Source organism: Pogonomyrmex barbatus, unplaced genomic scaffold (genome assembly GCF_055798465.1).
Source record: "Pogonomyrmex barbatus isolate J1 unplaced genomic scaffold, ASM5579846v1 scaffold2, whole genome shotgun sequence".
NCBI lineage: Eukaryota > Metazoa > Arthropoda > Insecta > Hymenoptera > Formicidae > Pogonomyrmex > Pogonomyrmex barbatus.
Genome location: NW_028297116.1, coordinates 3304886 through 3325151, shown reverse-complemented (window position 1 = coordinate 3325151; position 20266 = coordinate 3304886). Strand labels below are relative to the sequence as shown.

General features: G+C 36.7%; 2 protein-coding genes across 6 annotated transcripts in view; one reads left to right on the top strand and one right to left on the bottom strand.

Annotated features, from left to right (window-relative positions):
* 5-HT2B (5-hydroxytryptamine receptor 2B) overlaps nt 1-17674 on the top strand; it is a 50167-nt gene extending 32493 nt beyond the window's left edge. For 2 of the 4 annotated variants that reach the window (XM_011636101.3, XM_011636093.3), the window contains exons 4-7: nt 2201-2435; nt 4743-5139; nt 10139-10689; nt 11632-17673. In XM_011636101.3, the coding sequence (XP_011634403.2) occupies nt 2201-2435; nt 4743-5139; nt 10139-10689; nt 11632-12137 (1689 nt within the window). In that variant the 3' untranslated portion in view covers nt 12138-17673. Of the gene's footprint in view, nt 1-2200; nt 2436-4742; nt 5140-10138; nt 10690-11631 lie in introns of all 4 variants that reach the window. The other 2 variants (XM_089077639.1, XM_011636105.3) reach the window with 2 other exon arrangements.
* Nucleotides 1-20266, bottom strand: part of Rpn2 (Regulatory particle non-ATPase 2) — a 39418-nt gene that overhangs the window by 1239 nt on the left and 17913 nt on the right. For both annotated transcript variants that reach the window (XM_089077638.1, XM_011636136.3), the window contains exons 11-12: nt 1443-1777; nt 759-1111 (exon numbers count right to left, since the gene is read on the bottom strand). In XM_089077638.1, coding sequence (XP_088933764.1) covers nt 759-1111; nt 1443-1777 — 688 coding nt within the window. The remainder of the gene's footprint in view (nt 1-758; nt 1112-1442; nt 1778-20266) is intronic.

The following is a 20266-nucleotide window of genomic DNA, read 5'->3' as shown; positions in this document are numbered from 1 at the left end:
AAAGCTTGATAAATTACCAATTACTTAGACACAAATTTGATATTTGAGTTATTGGAAATAAAAGAGATGCACAAAGCATTTTATTTTGATTTATTATAATAGAATTGAAAGTGGAATTTTAATACATTTAAGAAATGAAAATAAAATTTAAATGTACCATATAACACAAACAGATGACAAAATAAAACACAAACAGATGACAAAATAAAACACATAAAGATAAAAATACATGTAAATATTTCAACGCAATCCATTTACAAACTTAAAATAAAAATTAAACAAACAAAAAATAAACAATTAAAAATTGTATGATTCATAAATTTGATGATTTAAATGTATCATAAACAGACGAAATATTTCAGCATTTTAAAATTAAATGAATCTAAACATTTACATATTCTCTTTGCGACATATACGTTTACCAAGAAGGAACATCAACATTCATTTCGGTTATTAAGAATAAAATAGCAAGATCCTCATTCTTTTTCACATAGTTTATATATATATATATATATTTCTAAAAAAATTATAATGTTGATTAAATTAATAGTTGCCAACATATAAATAAAAAAATTTTAAACAATTTTTAAATAAATACTTTAGGCTACTGATGATACTTATCATTTTATATTAAAACAAATGCACATTATTTTGACATTCTTGGAATTATCCCCGCTAATTTATTCATTAAATTTGATTTGGATTTATAAGAAATTGTTTTTTCCGACATATATATTTCAACATTTTTTCCAACTTACCACTTCCATCTTCTCGTGGGAATCCCTGGCCTTTCTCTCGGTCTCGCGTCTCCTAGCACGAGCGGCAATGCTAAGAACAGCGGTAGTGACCTTCTCTCGTTCCTCCCTCTTCTTTTCCTCGAGAGGTGCGGGGTAAGCGTATACGCTCGGCCTAGCGTTAGACTTAATCTCCAATTTGGGCATTTTCAATTGAGCGTTCAGAGCGATCGTACATGTGGGCGTGAAAGCCAGAGCCAAGCAATGTGCCAATGGGAACCAGTACCAGTATTGAGTGAACACCAGGGCACCGACCACAGCCAGCATGTTCGTATGTCCGGTACGCGATTGCAAAGACACTGTCACGTTACGGCCACCTAAAGAAAGGCGGAAGTCCGTTCTACGTCACTACGCTACGTTGCTCTTGTCGTCGACTTTGTTTTTCTCATGATTCAACTTATCAAAATGTCAATAGCTTAAAATAAAAATGCAGAGATTCGATTTTTTTTTTATACGTGAGAAATTTTATACTCCAAAAACTTGTAAGTTTTCAATACTTCAAAAAAAACTTGGGATATGCGAAATTAAAAGATTTCACTTTCAAGTATGAAAAATACTTTATATAAATAATTTAAAAATTTAAAAACGCAGAAATTGAAATTATAAATTGTATTTATCGCATGCGAGAAACGCTAAAGAAAAACTCACCGGCGTCGATAATTCCTTGCGCCAGAATTGCTCCGAACTTGGCCATCACGTCCTCGTGTTTATCCACAACAACTTTCGCATATAAGGCCCTGAAATCTTTAACGCGAGCACACGTGGCTTCTGTCTGTTGTATCAAAATCATGGCAGAGGCGATCAGAGCACCTTGCCTGACGAAATTCACAGGGTCATTAGTCATTGGGTCCAACAGAGCGATAGCTTCCTTCAAGCCGGTACCCGCGCAGGCGATACCCAAGGCCATCGCAGCACCATACCTCACATGAGGGTTGTAACTTTCCGCTAAGAGAGACACCACACTAGGACATTGTTCCGGAGTTCTGGAACATATGAAAAAAATTGCGGTCCTAATTTCTTGAGCTCTTTCGAAAAATTTCCAACTTGTCGATGTTCACATTGACTCAATCCTACTAATCTAATAAACAATTTGTACTTTTTTAGTAATTTTAAATTTAAATTAGAATTAAAAAAAAAACTTATCATCTTTTACCTGAGAAGAAGCTCATTAATATTCAATTTAATAAACTATTAATTCTCTTATATTATTACTTTATCAATAAAATGATACGTTATCGTATGATATTTAAAAGGATATGGGCACGTTCATAAATTTTAATTACGTGATAATTGATAATAATTTATTATTAATTTAATAGAGCCGCCACGCGTCTGGCACTCGCATATTCATACAAGTTAATATATCAAACAATAATTAACAGATCTATTTTCTCGCTCTGTTTCAGGAGGATGATTCGGTGCTAGTCGACGGAGCCTGCCAGATTCCCGATCCCTTGTACAAGTTAATCGGCAGTATAATTTGCTTTTACATCCCATTGGGAGTAATGCTATTAACGTATGCATTGACAGTGAGGCTGCTGGCGGAACAACAGCAGAACATCGGCGGGACAGGAGCAGGTTGGTCATCGGGGTGGTTGGATGCCCCTCAGGGTGTCCCTCAAGGTGCACCCTCCGTGGCAGGTTAGTGTATTATGCACTAGCCTGTTCTCCCATTCCCCAAATCCCAAGATCGATTCTCCCGGAAATACGATAAAGCTTGCGTGAACATTTCGATAAAATATTCACGAGGCTCTAAATTCCTCCCTTTCGATCTTCCTTCTGATTCTCCAAATTTATGCACGCTTCCTTAAGGCTTCAAGATGCTTTCTTCGATAGAAGCGCGGCTTTTTAGGATCGTAATTATTATAAATAACAAATAGTCTAAGATATTACCTTTTAACAATTTCCTGCTTTCTTCCTACCCGCTTAAAAGCGATAAAAAAGATTATTATTATTATTATTATTAAAAAAAAATTATAAAAAAATTGTTATTATTTTAAATATTATCTTCCTGTTTAATTAATTTTCAATCTTTGGCAAATTTTTCTCTTAAAATATATAAAAATAAATAAATTAAAATATTTTAAAAAAGAAATTTAAACAAAATTTCAATAAAAGATACAAGATGTAATATTACACCGCAATATATCCTCCTCACAATTTTTTATCTCTTTTTACGCGCGACAATATTTCCTGGTTGTCTGTCCAGAACACTGTTATTCGGAAACGAGCGAGCGATAGAGGAAACTGCGACTTAGTTTCTCAACTTGATAAAAATTATTTATTCCGATTTATCGGCCGGCTTCCGGGACATCAAAGGATATCGCGTCTGTAGGCGTCTCATAGACGTTTCCCGAGAATGCTGGCGCAAATTCGTCCTCCTGAACAAAGCGTTCTCGAGAGAGAGGGGGAGAGGGGGAGGGGGGGAGAGAGAGAGAGAGAGAGAGAGAGAGTCTCCCACCCCATCCTCTTCTCCCTTTTCCGAGACGGAAAGTTTCGCCGGAAGCCACATCGTCTATTGTCGCTTTGATTTTACTCGGGCAACCCTCCGATTACTGCCTCAAACGGAATTTGCATACCAACTTCATGGCGGAATGCACCACGCTATTTTATACACCACGTTGCACAATTATTGTATTTTAAAACACACTCTCGATGAAGTTTTTCCGGTCAACTTTGGAAAAAATAAAAGTCGCAAACCCCCCCCCCCCCTTATAAATATTTGCAGAATTAAAAACACATACGATAAGTGAGTTGATGAGCTGAAATCTGATTTTCTGAAACTTTTATATCTTCTTAGATTTTCTGAAATGTTCTTACACTTTTCAATTTGTTCTCTTCACAGATCAAACAATTTAGAGAATTTCCGTTATCTCTATTCGCAAATATCCGCAGTACAATTTACCATTGCTGTATAAATAATTCGGCATGCAAAATCGAAGATGCCCGGTGGGTGAGCGATGTTCGCATGATTAATGGCGTCAGCGCGGTTCGTTTTATAGCATCGAATCGATCCCGGAATCGATGCAATAGGGCACTAGGCCGAGCCTCTGTCTAGAAGCACCCTGCGACAAGAAATTTCGCCGGCACGTCAACGGAAGCATGTCGACGTCCACGACGGAGATATGCAAATGCCGGCCATTATGCAAAGATCTCGGATGCGGCACAGTATGCTAAGAAGGCCGCGTCCGGCTACTCACCGATATGAAAATTAATCGATACCCCGTTGCGCGAGAGAGCTCCATTCACGGGCACTTAGTATTCCGTAAGATTGAAAGATTGCAGGACATGACACAGAAATCCTTTGAGTATACCTCATTACGAGCACGGCTCTTATCGATAGGCTCTATAGAAATATTCCAATAATTCAGAAAAAAAAAAAAAGAGAGAGAGATAAAGAGGGGATAAAAGATATTCTTGGATTAAATCATTCTTTAAATTAAAAAAATGGTAAATGACACAAATTTAAAAAGAGCAATCTTGATCCTTCAGAAAATCTTTTCATCAATCAATATTTTTCAGCATTATCTGGTTCTAGGAACATTCAGACAATACAGATTGCAATATAGAAATTCTTGCGAAGTATCGTTACGAGAAGTGGCTGAGTACCTCCTCAAGTGAAGAGGGCTCTCATTAATTCATTTCAAAAAGCTTTAAATCGGAGAAAATGACAAATTCAATCTTCAATATCGCTATATTCATAGAAATCTCGTGTTTTTTAACAAAAGAAAAAAAAGCGAGAAATATAAATCCTACACTTTCCGATGCAAATCTTCAATCGCTAAGTCGCCTATATATAAAATCCTAATAAAAAAACGATAAAAAAAAAAAAGATAAAATCCCCTTCGTAGATAAAAAGGAGATTATCGAAATTATCCTTCTTTTTTCTGTTCGAGAGAAAACGCAGATTAATCACTAAAATTCCCGATTCTCCGATAATTCATGCAGGAATAGAGCGGCGGGGCACCTGGAAGAGATATCTCCTGAACAAGGGTTCGGGTGGCAGCGGCGGCACGCCGCAACACACCTCCGGCACGTCGACCGACACCGAGCTGACCACCCTCGACACCCACGAGCTCTGGCTGCAGGAAAGCGAACCGCCACCCTCAGCCATGTCCGCCCTTCACGCCTTCGGCGCGGAGATGCTCAAGCTGTCGAGGGGTCTCGAGGGGATGGCCGGTAGTCCCGGCAGTCAGACACCATCAAAATTGACGGTTCAACACCAGCATCATCTGCAGCAACAGCAGCAGCAGCAACAGCAACAGCAGCAGCAGCAGCAGCAGCAGCAGCTGTTGCAACTGCAGCAACACGGTCCATCACCGCGCAGATGCAGTTTTCGCAACGGGTATGACAAATATTGCAAGTCTACTTTGTGCTCACGAATTATTAATCATTCATGTCTGAATTTGCCTCATGATATAAAGCAAGCTTTATAAATCAAAGACAATAAAAAAGTAAAGTGTAATAATTGAAATAAAATAATAAGAGAAATAAATTAAATGTACGGAAAACTATAAAAATGAAAAGACACAAATTACGCAATTTAGAAATAATGATAAATAGAATAAAAATAGGTAAAATTTTCATTCATTTTATTTACACTTGATTAGTTTAGAAAAAAAAAATTATTTCGGGAATCCTTTCTTTCCTTTACAAAAATCTTTTTTTAGACAATTAAAATATATAAATCTTCTTAATTTAATTAAAAATTGTAAAATTTCTTGATATTATTAAGCTTAACGTTCCAGCTTTGTTTTTTTTCTAATTTATCGTTTATCTGTGGTATTATCAAACGTGTATTATTTTATGCAAAACGCCGCGCCAAAACATACGACGATTTATTCTCAGCGTAATTTTGCGAGAAGGAAATTTCCATGCTTGTCTGAGTTTTCGCGGCTGATGCTTTCGCAATTATTAACGACATATCCATCGCGTCGTAACCCGCGGGCTCTCAAAACACGCCATTGCGCTTGACGGCGGCACGTTCTGCGGCAATACGACGGCACGAATTTATGTCACTTTGTCACTCTGGGCTCGAACAACACCGTGACTACCACGAGACGCGGTTAGCCTTGCATCAAGTCAACTTACGGCGGCAGTCGGAGAGTTTCCGCGACGAATTTATGTCACCCAATCTCTACCGAGAATCCGCGCGTGCAACTATCATCAAAAATCTCAACTGAAAAACTTTTTATTATATAACCCATATTCACATTTACAACCGAATTCGATAATAATTAATCAATATTTATCTTTCAATAATCTTCAATTTGAATCTCGTAACGTTGCCAAAAAATAGGTAACAAAATGTCCTAAAAGCGCATCGCGTTACTCTTGAAACATTTTTGGAAAATTTTATCTTTTAAAATAATTTTCTTCTGAATATATACTTTTCGAGTCTGCCAATAGATCTGCCAATATTTTCATTTATAAAATATGTTCTGAAAAAAGATTTCTGAAAGAATTTTATTTCATCTTTTTTACTCTTAAATAATTATAAAATCTATGAAGTCTCTAAAATCTAAACAATTATTCTTCATAATTTACGAATTCTTTTTAGACAGAATAAGATGATATTTCGAAAGCTAAATATTTCGAAAGCTCAATTGAAAGAAAAATAAACTTTAAATTCATCCAGGAATTTAACATCTATTCCTTGAGATATCCTCACATACAGGATCATCGTCTACTACCTAAGGGAATCGAAAGAGAGTTGCGGGAGAGAGGAATTATATTTGATGTCGTTTAGAGCTTCCAACGTCGATCCACGGGAATACGCAAGCGGAAAGTGGAACGAGAATGTAGGAGTACGACTGGAATATTAAAGAACTTCCTCGACCTACCGTACTAAAATATGTTTCAATCATAATCTACCAATCCGCTGTTCTGCATCTTCGATTTTCTTTTTGCCTGCGTGTCCTTTAAGAAGGTATGTCTAAAGTTCGAGAGATTAAACGTTACAAAAGATCAAAACGGCAAGAGTCTTGGCAGAAATAAAATAAAAAAGTTTTTACGAATTCAGGACAAAAGTAAGAACTCAAACGGATCAGAGAGTAAGAGTGCAAAAAAAGATGTTCGCGAGGGATTTCAGAATTTTCGTAAAAACGACGTGCGACGATTTGCGAGGAATGCAATTCTGCGCGGGAGAAATTCTTAAACTGGAGATACACGATTTGAGACACGCAATATTTAGCAGGATGCAAGCGACCGGAAATCATATCGGATCGCCGCCAAAAGGCGAAAATCTTTCAAAGTAAATTGGCGTAATCGCCATTAGATCGCAATATTTCAGATTACGCATCTTCCTTTTCAGCATCCTTCTTTTAATCTTGCACCTTTTAATGGACGTTAGTAACGAATCCCCGAAGCAAATTCCCTTTGGCTTTAATGATATATTTAAAGCCTCTAAGAGTCTGCTGTAACCGTCCCCATAAAAAAGTTAAAACAAATCTTAGATCGCGCAAAATTCTCGAACAAGCAGTTTTGAAAGAAAACCTGCACAACCTCATTCTGTATCATCGTGGCTCAGATAATAAATAATTTAGGTAATTTAGTCGCGCAAAAAATAACACCTGAACTAACAAACTCGGGATTTTTCGAAACGGACGTCGCGTCAAATTTCTCTGAAAATCTCTCTGAATTCCCGCGGGACTCATGTGAAAACGCGAAAGCGGCCGCGTCAGAAAGGTCACCGCGACGACGAGAAAACCCATTTATACACGGTACCCTCAAAGTGGATTGCACTTAGCTGCTGGCATTCAAAGTGCAAAACGGACCAACCTCCGGACGGGAATGAAAAGGGTGAGCGAACGGGATAGAGGGTGGGGCAGAGGAAGGGGGTCGCAGATGGTGAGTTTCGCCCGTTCGCTCGTGGTCGCGTACTTAAGTAAACTACTCTTGCCCCCACGTGAACCTCTAATAAAGGAATGCACTTAGGATCGTGCTTCTGAACGCATCAAACGAAGATTACCTCTCTATTGCGCGCAGAGAACTTTGCATTTCGCGAAACCGAGTTGCTTTCTGTCGATCTCGTAAATTAAATAACTACAGTAGTAGATCACCCCCTCGGGGTGATATTTTTCTCTTCCCCAATTGTTATATTATAAATTGAATCTAACATTTAATAATAATAATAATAATGGAACTAGCGAATACAATGATGAGATGTCTCCGAACAAGCGCACGATCGTTATTAAAAATCGAAGATACTTACTTACAAAAGTATAATATTTTTCGTACAATGCTTCTTTTTTTAACAAATATTTTATAAATTAAAATAATTTAATAATTCAATGCTTTCTCAAAATAGCATTTACAATTAGATTCAAATTTTACCAAATAATGACGAAGCAAATCAAGATCATTTTTATTAGATTTTTTTGGATTTTTATTGACGTTAGAGATTTTTGTAACAAAATCTAAATTCTATAAAAAAATAAAAATAGAAATTAAAAGAAGAGTTTAATAACAATCCTTTTACAATATAACGACAAAAAAATAATCAAATCAGATTCTCTGTTTAAGATGCATTTACTGAGATGCATCTGTTTCTTCCGCAACTTTCCCCATCTCTTCCCTTCTCGACTCCTCCAGTTTATCTCAACCAATATTTTTCTCAATTTATCGTCAAGACCGCGGCCGTAATCCACTCCGAGGACAATCGGGCTGTTTCTCTTTCTTCCGGAAGCATCTTCAATTATCCCCGAAAATCCCGTCAACACATTTTCAAAGCACTGATAAAATTGTCAATCTTCAACCACGATAACGCTCCGATAACACTGCGGAAAATTTTTACTTTGACTTGTTAATACTTTGTTTTCTTTCATCATCATCATTATCTTACTTTCTAAAATTTAAAATTATATTTTCCTTACAATATTATTGCAAACACTTTTCAAACTTTGTGCACATTATTGGTTTGTTAATTTCATAGCTTTCTTTCTCGCGTGTGTTATTGCCTCGATTTTAATTCAAGATTTCACATTATTACCTCGTAATCGGTAGCAAGCATCGGTAGCGAAGGATATTTACGAGTAGGTTGAATAACCAATATGCGAGAAGAAAATATCGGTCTGACCGACAACGATCTGATAACGATTGGACGATGTGGACGCGCGAACCTCACAACCATCAAAAATTCTCGGTACATATGCACATCTCGCGTGTCTCTAATTTGCAACGACGGAAGCAATTTTTTTCCCCACACTCGTGCACAAACTCATCCAATCTCGCGATCAATTACCGCGCCACACTGCAAAATGGGATGCAACCGTGTATTTTTTTTTTTCCTTTTTTTTTTTCATTTCTTTCATTTTCTCGTTTTTCCTCTTCAACTGCACGCGGCCGATCGATTCCGCGTATCGAGTGATAAAGGGACTCGCGCTCGTATCGGAACAATAGACGTATGCACATTTCGTGACGGCGATATTTGTAGATTCTCTTTGAACCTGTGGATCGTAACAGAAAATATCCAAATATTTTCTCACCTCCGGCAGATTCCAAACGACAATTTCCAAGCGTCAAACAATAAGAGGATTATCCCGTGCCGAATAGACGAAGAAATCGGCGAATTAATCCTTCGTTCGCGCAGTTCTAGTTCATATAGAAGCTATATACGCGGATTATTTTCGACCCGATTGCGATTGATAAGGAAAGCTTTTGTCGCCCATTGAAACTTTTCAGATATTCCCTTTTTCTCTTCGGTTTGATTTATAACGGCAGAGAGATTATTGAGCGTGATAAAATAACAGGATTCGAGCATTAATCCCTCAATAAAACGTTCATACCTTTTTATCGCAGGGAGGATTATTTTGAAATCGATTACAATTGATAATAAAAGTCCCGTCAAGCGTGAAACCTTCCAAATGTTTCTCTCTTTGTCGATTTTAGCAAATAATAAAAAGTTTGTTAAATGCGAAATAACAACAAACTGGAAATATTAATTTTTCAATTACAAATATTTCATTTAATTAACTTAATAACTTTTCAAAATCCTAGATCTTTCATCAAAAAATCTCTATGACAAGTTGCTCTTATCACACATTCGATCTGGCTGGTCATTTATAGACTATTACTACTTAGAACTAAATCCTTTTAATTACTCTGCAACAAACTGTCAATATTATCCAGCATTATAATTAATAATAAAATATTGTTATGATAATCATAGTTTATTTTTTAAATATTTTTAATGTCTGATTATAAATTAATTATTAATTAATATTATTAATTAATAATTCTGATATTAATATTTAATGATATATTTTAATTTAATTTCTCTCATTTTACATAACAAAAGCATATAAAAATTATATTTATTTATACAAAAATTTTTTTGTTTCCAGAAGTGCAGAAAGCACAGAGAGCAGTATGTCCTGTTCGAGGACAAGCCTATCAACGGAAGAGTTCACAAGTCCGTGGAAGCATCGAAGACGGGCTTCGACCTACAACGAGGCTCATCTCGAGAGAGCGATGCAAATTTCGGGCTCGCCGAAAATTCCCAGAAAGAGATCCTTCAGTTTCCACGAGCAGTCGTCCTGTCGCAAAAACGAGGACGACTCGACGACACGCAAGAAGTATCACGACAAAACACCGGAGGGACCGATAACGCTACCACCACCCTGCACGTGTCCTTATTTCGGGGAATCCTCGAAGAAATTGCCGCCGTCGAGCGAGATTGTCATCGTCTCCAGCGATACTATGAAGCCTATTAGCCACAAAAGTCTGGAAGTGAGTCTCTCAGGCGAGACCACGAGACCGGTCGGCAACAAAATTCTGGAAATGGGCTTGCTGGGTAGGAACAATGCCAGATCAGAGGGTGCCAAAGGTTACGAACCGCTAACCCTCGCAAATTCTGTGGTCACGTTGCGAGGCGGAAGGCGAGGCTCCAGTCTGGGTACGTGACGATAAGAGTGGCGATGACGTAAACAACAACGCGAGCTTTCGATTAATTCTTTGATAATTGCCTGCGGGAAACTCTCCTGGCCATCGCGTGCCGCTAACGTTCCGCTAAAAATTGCGGAAATGAGAGAGAGAGAGAGAGAGAGAGAGAGAGAGAGAGAGAGAGAACGGGAGGGCAAGCTCGTGAAAGCGGTTAGATCGAGTCTCAAAGAGGGGAGGGTGAAACGGGATTGCCCAATTCCCCCAGTTTCTCGCTTCGATCGCTTTCTTTTTACAGCTTGAGAAAAATGGAGAGATTCGTTCGAGAAGAACGTGATTCATGGTCACGAAAAGCTTCTGATCATTGCCTTTCCAGAATCGCACAGGATTTTTGCGCGACTGATCCTGCAAGATTTAAGATTGTCCCCCCCCCCCCTCCAAAATTAATGTATTCGCGAATCCTAAAGATTTTTAACACAGATTATAAAATATCTTTGCGATTTTTCATATTGAATGAAGTTATTAGATTTTTTTACAATTCATATTTTTAGAGTCTTTCTCAGATCACAAACATCTTCAAAATTTTGAGCTTTGTGTCATATAAATTTTTAGCTCTCATAGAAAATTTGAAATTATCTAACTAACATTAACATAGAAATTTAATTATTTTTTTATACAGAAATAATTAAATTAAAATTACTTTCATATTTAAATATGCTTATAAAAATTTATAAATCTTGAAAATTAAATTCTAATTTTTCAAAGGTTTCAGTATTAGTCTTCAAATGTTAAATTCTTTTCCTCGAAATTTCAGTTCGGAAATGTTCAACTCTTAGTAATGCCCTTCCTTGAGATTCCCGCAGCAGATTTCCAATTTACATCGATGGCGGCGATCGATCCTTTTACCTCGCGAGCTCATCCATTTTTTCGTAAATCGAACCTTTCGAATCCTTTGCAGGCAACACCAAGACCCTGTTGTCCACTAATGCGAGAGCGATGCCGTTACGACGCGCGGCGACGATGCGGGCGCACAACGGCGCGATGGGCGCGAGTCAGATTCTGAAGCAGAGCAATCCGTCGTCGCCAAATCTACTCCGATGCTCGGGTGGGCAGGTGCGTAGTCATCACTCGCGCAACAGCAGCGTAATTTCCCGCAACAGTTCCCGCCACGGCAGGATCATCCGGTTGGAGCAGAAGGCGACCAAGGTCCTGGGCGTCGTGTTCTTCACATTCGTGATCCTCTGGGCACCCTTCTTCGTGCTGAATCTAGTGCCGGCTGTGTGTCCCGATTGCGAACGTCGCATTGATCGCAAGATCTTTGACCTGGTCACCTGGCTCGGCTACGCCAGTTCAATGGTCAACCCGATCTTTTACACCATCTTCAACAAGGTCTTCCGTCAGGCGTTCAAAAAGGTGTTGCTCTGCAGGTATCGAAGTCAAGAGTGGCGAGTACCGGCCAGGTAGGCCCTAGGCCCCGGGAGACCGGGGATCGCCATCAGCAGAGTGTAAACGATGGAAACGGAAAACCGGTACGCGAACTGTTGATGAATTAGAAGAATGAAGAGAGTCAAAGAGACAGACTCGACAAGTAAGATCAAACTCATCAGATGGTGCTATTTCTACTCGCGCGATTGGCTTGTTTCGAGAAACATTATATAACTTGAAGACTTGAGTAGTTCACACTCTTGAATATCGATTGTTGCTGGATTAAAAGTTCGCTATCGAACTTTCCTATTAGCGGCCTCCTGTTAATGTTTCGTGTCCAATAATAATTTTAACGAACTAAAAATATTTTTTTAAATCTTCCTATAGTAGCTCCTACGTATACTAATAATACTTCATATCAATTACATATCAATATTCAATAATATGTAATATATAATGAAGCCTATTTTAATAGTTTTATATTTAAAAGTAATTAATATTTCCTAAAAAATATTTTATTATGACGAAATTCAAAGTCTCCTTTATTAGGATTATTTTTGATAACTCAAATAATCACATGAAATATTTTTAATTGTATATAAATTTTTATTTGTTTATATATATAATTTTATATTTTATAACTTTTATTTTCATTATTTCTTATTTAAACATATTTTTCGTATTAGATAATAATTTCCGTCCTAATTAATATTTAATTACAATCAAATTTAAATTCTATTTTAGTAATTTACAGATAATTTTCTTTATAAATGTACAATTTCTGGAATATTTCTCTTGCATTTAAAGCAATCTTTCCGATAGCTTGATCGCGCGAGAATTCGAAACGCGAGTGAACAATCTGACATAATTCGATAAAAAAATTGTAACATAAAACTTCCAAACATGCTTCCTGTAACCGCAAAATCACCTGATAAACTATCACCAACTAATTAAATTCCCAATTAAATTTCCCTAATTAAATCCCGCACGAAATAACGAGGAATTTGTAAATAAAAACCAAGCAATGTGCATTTAATATAATTATGATTAAGAATTTAGAAGAGCGTTATGTATGCGTGTGCCTATATAATTGTAAAAATATATAAATATGTAAGTTGTCGTTAATGAAAATGGTGCTGATGCGAAAATTGTGTCAAGAGTGAAGTCATCGAAGAACGAAGAGAAAAATTCGACAGAACTAACTAAGTGATCGATAGAGACTCATTACTGACGTGCAATATCGTCGATATATATATATAAAAAAATATCCCGAGAAACCCTTCTTCCGTTATTTCTGGCATGTAAATTCGCCGCGCAATAATTAAAGAGATACGACAAGTTTCTTTTTATTATCCCTCGATTATTTTAACAGAACGCAGTACGATTAACTTCAACATGTCTCATTTTTTTTTTAATGAGAATTTTCGAGAGAACCTAAAAACTTCATATATTTCAGATTATTGGGAAATCTAAACATTGATTTTATTATAATCATGCAATTGTAGAATTTCGTATCCAATAGCAATCTGACAATTATAGATCTCGGGTACATCGCAGTAATACAATTGCTGGTCGCGGAATTGTTGCCACCATGATTTTGCAACAGCCAATTCTGAATTCAATTATACGGTACAACTGCAGATTTTGCATACGATTATAATAACAAGTTCATAACTGAAGATCCTGAGAACAACCGCAAGTACAATTTTGCGATCGAGAAATCAACGATGCAATCGCGAATACTCGGATTCACGGGATACGAGGTTTACAGGATTACGAGGAGACACGAGGAGGAGAGAGAGAGAGAGAGAGAGAGAGAGAAAGAGAGAGACGGGGAGGAGAAGAGGGAAACGCCTGTCGTTCACAAAAATAAAGACACGATCGTCGAATTTGCGCAAGCGTGAGGCGACTTCGCTGCCACGGTTCGCCGTTGTATCGAGCCGGTGGCTGGAGTACCAGCGAGTACAGACGGATGACGGATACACCAACACATGGAGACGACGAGCCCCCCATCGGACGCCCCCATTGGACTACCCAATCAGAAAATCAATTGTAGGTCGCCGCCGCATTAATCGTTCGATCGACCGACCGTTCACCGTCGTCGCACTAATTATTTAGTTTTCCATCGTTGTTCGCGGTTTGTCCCGACGTCGACCCCACGGAAACCATTTAAACGTGTGCCGCCAACGAGAAGGGCGCATTTTACTACCGACTGTTCCCGGGAAAAAGTCAATAGGCGACATAATCCGCACAATTTGCACGATCGATTACATCGAATTAATAACTTAATGCTCATCCAATAGTAATTCTTAAGAGAAATTGTTAACGTGTAAGAAATTTTTTGTATATAGAAAAGCTATTCTTGAATTTTGTTTTAACTTAATTCTTGTACTTCTTTTAATTAAAATTATTAATTTTGAGTCTTTACAAGAGTATTTTTTTGATACAAAGAATGAAATAAGTATCATCAATCGAATGGGTCAATCTTTGTAGGAACTCGTAATCAGCATTTATGTGAAATACATTAAGATATTAATGTAACGTGTTAAATATCATTATCTCTAAGGACGAGTGAGCCTTGCCAAAATCGATCGAGATTAATTGACTTCGCGAAGTCATGACATCTGGATTTGCACGAGTTGGGAAACTCGAGGAAACCTCCTCTATCTGATGTTACAACCGGAACGGCATTAATTATACTCACTCATTAACGCGCAGCACAAGTTACGCCCCTCGACAAGACGATTGGATGCATTCCTCCTAAAGATGAAACTCCAGGAACTTAATTACCGAGAGCGTTAATGTAGAAAAAAAATCAACTTGAAGCGAATAAATATTAAAACGAAAATAAAATTAAGACGAAATCTAATAAAAATGTAAAAAATTCAGATGGAAAACCATCTATAACATAACTTGATTCAACCTGGAACAACGTAAAATGAAAATAGAGTACAATATTCTGTTAATTAATATCACAACCCCCCCGTCCCTCACGGCAAATATTAGAAAAGAAAATAATTTATATAAAAATTAAACAACGTGAAACACTTTAATATCGCAGAAAAATTAATAATTTAGACTTGTCGACGTAACATGTAAGATGCATATACGTCTTTCGATATTGCTAATACATGACTTTGTCCAGCTTTCATCTCGTCGTGTCGCGGCAATTTCTCCGGCAAGTACCAACTTGAAACGGTAATATGAGGTCTCCCGCGAAATTGGCGTAATTGGCAATCTGCACAATTAGTCCGCGTCTCTCGTCGAAGGGAAAGACTAATCGTCGTAAGCCCCGTGGGGCTGAATTCCCCCATTAACTCTTAAACGACGCTCCCACGAAAGTCCCACTTGCTTCCGGTAAGAATCAATAATGTAAGATATGGCGTATCAAAAATTAAACTAATTATTACACCATTATGATGTCAACGGATAAATAAAATTGTATATAATCAAATGTACAGGAGCTTACGTAATCGCGACGTGAAAAAAATCGATTAAAAATTAATCGAGAAATCAAGGATTAAGAAAACAAAAATTAATCACGTCAGAAAAATCGGGCTCCCTCGTCCATTTCGTTGGCTGACCAGAAACACGTCGAGTGTTTCGCAAACTGCGGGAAGACAAATCGTGTAGAAGGCGGCCGTGACTGAGACGCAAGGAAGATGAGGAGGAAACGGGCGAGTCCGAACTTGTTCGAGTTGACGTTAATTAAGTTCTCGACAGGCCCGAGTGCCCCGATAAGAGCAGAAGCAAACTCGCAAGAGGGATCCAAAATCAATCTCCACAAGGCTAAAATTTCGAAATCAGTTATCGCGGCATCTAAAAAAGAAAAAGAGATGGGTAAAGAGAAGGCGAGCTAGCGAGCGAACGAGAGAGAGAGAGAGAGAGAGAGAGAGAGAGAGAGAGAGAGGGGGGAGATAAAGACAAGAGAGATAGATAGAGGAAGACGCGAGCGTGATGTCCTGCGTTTTGCGGTTGTACGTATCTCGATGCATCTCGATGCACCTGACCTGCGAAATACATTTCGCAGACCGCGGCGCGGCGAATATGTGTTGTATATAGTACTCGTGATGTGACAGCACACGAGCACATAGGGCTCGATACATAGGTCAATTAATCCGTAACCTCGGCCAATTCCGATATATTAAATTTAAGTCGATTAGTCCTTTCGGGATGGACGAGCTATCAAGAGCGCCGTCCCTTACGGTCTTACCGCCGTAAAAAAAAAATCTAAAGCTAAGCGGACAAATTAAATTTGTCGGCCTTTTAACACACGGGCCATTAAGGGTCTCGGCGGTTTTAAATTAAAGCCTCTCTGTCGCAGTCCGAAAAATTGAGCTAATGTCAATGAATTAAATGCTAAAAGCCATGGCGCATAAATTAAAACATCCTTCTCTCCGGGATCGAAAATTGTGTCCTAAATAACGGAAACGAAACGAGTGGATACATGAAGAAAATGCAAAATGACGCCGGTTGCAGTTGCTAGGAGTTGTAATAATTCATCAGGCTAGCATCGCAGTGACATAACTGCATCCAGACCGTTAATCTATCGTAGGAAAATGAGGGAGGGTGGGAGGGGGAGGGAGGGGGAGGGATCGGAGCACGAATGAGGAGAGACGGGCGGAAAATGTTTTTCCAACGCTTGCACGATAAACTCGTTTTAATTAACGAGCGGATCCGCGTTAAAATACGACGTATTAAAGCGCATTATTTATGGAAGACGAAGTGCAGCGGCAGAGAAATAAATGTAACAACGTCCGGAGTCCTGAGGAAAGTTCCTAAATCCTACTTTGCAGATTTCTCAACCGTCATTCTCAAAATGTAAGTAAGATCCTAACTTTTGCGGACATTAAATCCCCGGACAAGGACGCATCTTTCACGGGAAAATAAATTAATTAAAAATGAAAAATCTCTTTTCGAGAAAAGCTTCTAGACTGCTTGGGTAAATAAATCCACTGTATTTCAAAACTGTATTTCAAAAATATCGATGTAAATTTTAATTGCGCAAATATTTCGAAGAATGATCTACTTTCAGATTAAAATAATAACTTGTAATAATTACTAGTCATTACTTAAATAATTAATTAATAATTAATTGAAAACCGAAAAAAGCAATTTTATTTTATTTCAATAAAAATCGTAAGTATTTAAAATGTTATAATAAAATATTAACGAGAAGTGCTTGTTCGCTCATCGTATATCTTTCGGTATATCTTTCCGATAATTTCTTCTCGATTTCATTCGCTAGCCTGGTTTTTCGAAATGTTTTTTAATTACGATCACAGATTTTAGCGAGCGTCATCATGCCAAAAAGCCATTAACTTTTCACAAGACGCTCCGCGATTTTCTCGCGTAATTTTTATTCGCTGTCCCGTGTCATAAAACACTCGTGTGCATTCCATAAAAAGGACATTACTGCCGCACTTGCATCGAGCACATGAATAGACTTCCCGACATTAAAAAATAAAAAATGCGATTATTCGAGCAGCATTGACACAACAATTCTTGCAAAAAGATATTAATTTATTTTATCATAAATAATTTAATTATGATAATAACAATTGACATTTATTTCACATTGAATTAATTTTGTAGATTTTATCTACGATTATATTTTATATATATATATATATATATATATACTCTATTATTTTGGAATGAATAATTATATAATTATTAATTATAGGTACAAATAATTATTGCATTTGTAATATAATTATTTTATCTTTAATTATTTTATCTTTAATTAGTAATTTTAAATAAATATTTGTTTTTCCGATTATATTAAAAATATCAAAATGATGAAATAATATATATAAATTTTATATACAATATAATAACACATAAATTTCGATTTAAGAAAATATATAAATATGTAAAAATTATATATATAAAAAAAATATATAAATAATTACAAAAGAAATTATTATTTACAATTTGCAACGGAATAAAGAACTCTAAACTTTTAAATGTACTAAAAAGTATACTAAATAAATATGCAAATAAATTATTTAATACGCAAGAATTTTAAGCGATGTAAAATTTTAATGGAGCGCAAGAGTGATTATCAATTCGCGATTAAACATGAAACTAGTGTCCCGTTAATTACCCGATTATTCCCCACGAATTAATTTATAACGAAGGGAAGAAGCACACGCGAATTAATTCCAGTTGCGAAATATTAAAATCGGACGTCGGGTCTTCGGTGATTCTAAGCGAGAATTATCGGGGGTTGCATCCCCCGCGAAGCCGCTAATCCTCTCTGTGGGATTTAAATGTCACGGGAAGATATTAATTCGCGCATATACCGCGCAGCGATCTATATTTTGTTTTTTTTATTTTCCTAGATAATGATCTCCAGTCTTAAAAATTCTAACGGCTGAAAGTAATTACCCAAGTTAAAACAAATAATCATCCCCCTCTTTCCTTTTTAATCAAACTCCGTTTTTTTGTCTTCAAGACTTGTTTAAATTGATACTTCTCTTTTAATCGCTTTTCTAATCTATTTTAGGCGTTTTCTTATTGAATCGTTATGTTGTCTGAATCGAGAACAACTTTGCGAGCTCGTTCGAGAATCTGCTCACGCATTCCTAGATCTCCTTCTCATCCTCAGAAATCCCTAGTTTTCCCAAAATTAATTTACATACGGCCGCGATTAGCACACTGATTAAAATCAAGATTAATGGATCACAGGTAGCGCACTTTCCTTGGTTCTCGCCGCTGCTTATTACCCTAATTCCCGACGAATCCTGCCCACTCGATCCAACGTCCTCCCATAATCCAGACGAGGTGATCTTCCCAACGAAAATCCCATAATTTCCCATAAAGTGATCTAAATTTTCACTTTATTCATTACTTATATATTTTATTCTTTACTTATTTATTTCAACATCGTGCATGTCCAATTAAAACATAATAATTTTACACTTATTACGATCTGATCTGTTAATTTATTATCAACATTAATTTTTTATATTTAAAGAGTGAGAGTTTTAATTAGAGATTTTTCCTAATAACTTTTTTAATTTCTTATTTCTTTATTATGAAAATAAAATAGTATGTCTTCATAGGACACTCTGTATAATGAAATCTTTATTGACGATTGATTCTTGGTCCATTTGTTTGGACGCTGGAATTTAATCGTTCGACGAGCCCTAGAGAATCGAAGAAAAATATTTTCCATGCTTTCCGGGCTTTATTAGACGACCGAGGTGTTCGTCAGGTTAGACTCAATGCAATCAATAATTTCTCAAAGTAATAAAAGACATCAATCGTCTTGAAATTAAATTTTCTTGCCTCAGATTCAAGATATCATTACTGAAAAGTACACCCAATAAAATAATAAAATTTAATTTAAAATTGACCGTTCAACTTTTTGGTAAAATTTAGTTATAGTATCACAATTTTCAATATATCTCGTCGATTAAATTTCATATTAAATTCTGTCTGATTTAAATTCCAATCGAGAAAAGTCAAGTTTTTCTCATTCATGACATATGGCTATTATATATATATATATATATATATATATATATACATATATATATATATATATATATATATATATATATATATATACGAATAAATATGCAAATATGTAACAGAAAAGTTCAAGTCTCTCAATCAGTAACAGATTGTTTTTTTTTTTTTCTATCATTTTAACACGCTTGCATACTTTTGTCAATTGTTATAAAAATCACAATTCGATAAATTCGATTATTCGATTAATTCGATTATTATTCGATATATATATGATACGATAAATGATACATTGCACTCGAAGCGCGATCACGCGCTTTAGAGAGAGATTAAAATATTGGGGCAAGGTGCGTAAAGTCGAAAGCAATGCGAGCAACAGAAACAACTTATCTCACGATCAATAATAGTGCATGCATTCGGACGGATAAATAGCGATCAATTGCAGGCATCGGGCATTGCCATAACCGCGTTAACGATTACATCGCGAATTCCGGGAATCGCGCGTTAATAGGCCACGATTGCACGTTCAATTAGTCGCTTTGTCCACAGAGTGTGCACCCGCTCGCCGATGTGCATTGCTTACTGCCAGCCGCCACACTTGAAATAATGCGCAAAATAAGGGATACTATTCACTTTAATATTGATTAGACCACTCATTTAATAGTCATAATTAATATTCCAATTGCGCG